General features: G+C 38.9%; 1 protein-coding gene across 1 annotated transcript; it reads left to right on the plus strand.

The window, feature by feature from the left end:
- Window positions 1–375: 375 nt before the first annotated feature.
- Window positions 376–1,321, plus strand: OR52H1 (olfactory receptor family 52 subfamily H member 1; the record flags this gene model as incomplete). Its single annotated transcript, XM_081063485.1, is given in 3 exon segments — window positions 376–1,150; window positions 1,153–1,194; window positions 1,197–1,321. Coding segments are annotated over 3 exon segments (942 nt in total).
- Window positions 1,322–2,576: the final 1,255 nt, after the last annotated feature.

Consider the following 2,576-nt stretch of genomic DNA (forward strand, 5'->3'; position numbering starts at 1 on the left):
TTAGGGGTATACTGCATAATGAAAAGAGTGATTGTATCCAGTCTGGAAGGCTTTCTGGGAAAAGTTGTTTAAATCAGCAGAAGTGATCAGAAGAAAGAAAATATTCTCTTTATGTAGAATGACTGCACATATATACATATGTGCACGATATATACATCTGAGACAATCCTGGTTTATGCTTGGTACTTGCCATTCTTATGATGCCAACCTTTTGTCACTTCAAAATTTCCTACTTTGGATGATAAATTATGTGGGCATCTTATCTTTAGGAGTCAATAATAATGAGTGATCAGAAGTGAGTGACTCAAGTGAACCTAACTCTCCTTTATCACCCTTTGTCCTAAGGACCTGAGACTTGTGGCATCCTGGTCTGCCATGGTCATTTTCAACCTGAGCACTTACAACCCAGGACCCTTCACTCTAGTGGGAATCCCAGGCCTGGAGAAATCCCATGTGTGGATTGGGATTCCCTTCTTTATCATCTATATTGTGGCTGTGGTGGGAAACTGCATCCTTCTCTACCTTATCGTAGTGGAACGTAGCCTTCACGAACCCATGTTCTTCTTTTTCTCCATGCTGGCCACAACTGACCTCATCCTGTCCACAGCTGGTGTTCCTAAAACAGTCAGTATCTTTTGGCTTGGGGCCCGAGAAATCACATTTCCAGGGTGTCTTACCCAGATGTTCTTCCTCCACTACAGCTTTGTCCTGGATTCAGCCATCCTGCTGGCCATGGTATTTGATCGCTATGTGGCCATCTGTTCTCCCTTGAGATACACCACTATTTGGACCCCCAAGACCATCATCAAGATTGTTGTAGGTATCTCCTTTAGAAGCTTCTGCATTATTCTGCCAGATGTATTTTTGCTCACACGCCTGCCTTTCTGCAGGACACGCATCATACCCCACACATACTGTGAACATATAGGTGTTGCCCGGCTCGCCTATGCTGACATATCCGTCAACATTTGGTATGGCTTTTGTGTTCCCATCATGACGGTCATCTCAAATGTGATTCTCATTGCAGTGTCTTACACTCTCATTCTCTGTACTGTTTTCCACCTCCCATCTCAAGATGCCCGTCAGAAGGCGCTTGGCACCTGTGGTTCCCATGTCTGTGTCATCCTCATGTTTTATACACCTGCCTTTTTTCCATCCTTGCCCATCACTTTGGACATAATGACTCCCTCACTTTCCCATCATGTTTGCCAACCTCTATATACTTATCCCACCTGCACTCAACCCCATTGTCTATGGAGTGAAGACCAAGCAGATCAGAGATAAGGTCATACTTTTGTTTTCTACCAAGGGTACAGAATGATGTTCCACTGTGCAATGGAAAAGCTGAGATAAGTTTATAGTGTATATTAATGTAGCAGAACTAAAAAAAGCAAATGCTATTTAAAGTAAGAACTGCCTCCAGTTGCTTTTATGTACCAGAAAAATGGCATGATCTATATGAAAGAGATGGTTCTATGTATAAAAAGTTCCTTGATGACCTGTTTGCTTGTGGAATATAAAGTTCTACAGGATATGATCAGGAAAAAGGAGGTGAAACAGAGAGCTGAGTTCCTCTAAATGGGAAAAGCAATAACAATTTAGAAATTAAGAATTACAGCTATAGAGAAAGTAAAAGGTGTTAAGTGAGACAGACACTGCTTAAGAGAGAATGAAAGTGAAAATATCAATAAGAAATTTCTCATTTAGTAGATGGATTTAGGACATTATAATAATATTTGATTGTAATTATTATCCATGTTATGTTTCATTATAATTACCTTTAAATGTCCATCCACCCCTCACCCAAAACACTTTCAGTACAAGTCTGTTATAAGCAACAGATTCTATCAGCAGTGCTGTAATAGGAATGAGAGAAGTTGTATGTTTATCAATGCCAGGGGTGTTGGTACCTGTGCTGAAAGAGGAGTAGCTTCTAGGCTCTAAGACACAATGAGGAGGTGAGCTGCATTGCTAGATCCCAGGAGGACATGATCTCTGAAAATAGTTGAAGATATAGAAAAAGGGCTGGACTTCTCATCATACATAGATGAAACCTTAATTTAGTTAATTTGGAGACTTAAGTTAAAAATTTACCCCGTTGTCCAGAGGACTAGTGGAGCTCTTATCTACAGAGTATGTTTCCTTGATTGTAAGAGAGAATCAATTAGAAGACACATTCCTGCAGTGAAGAGAGAATCAATTAGAAGACACATTCCTGCAGTGAGAAGGGGGATAAAATCACACATCCATGGTAATATGCATCCAAATATCATAAGCATTAGAATTAAGAAAATAGTATGTGTTCTATCAAAGAAACATCTAAAGTTCTTTCAATACATTTTTTTTGAAAATTATCCATTCATTTTGAAATTATTTTTTAGTATATATTATGTTCCAAATATCTATCCTAAGTATTCAGGAAATGAAGATTAACATGAAAGAGGCTCTACCCTGCTTCTAAGGAGTTTATGTTCTAGGGAGAGTGACAAATAAGAAACAAGAACACAATACATTTATTGCTTTCAAATTGTAATATAACCAATAGAAAAATGAAGCTGAATAAAGTGATGGAGTAA

The sequence above is a fragment of the Rhinolophus hipposideros genome (assembly GCF_964194185.1).
Source record: "Rhinolophus hipposideros genome assembly, chromosome: 10".
NCBI lineage: Eukaryota > Metazoa > Chordata > Mammalia > Chiroptera > Rhinolophidae > Rhinolophus > Rhinolophus hipposideros.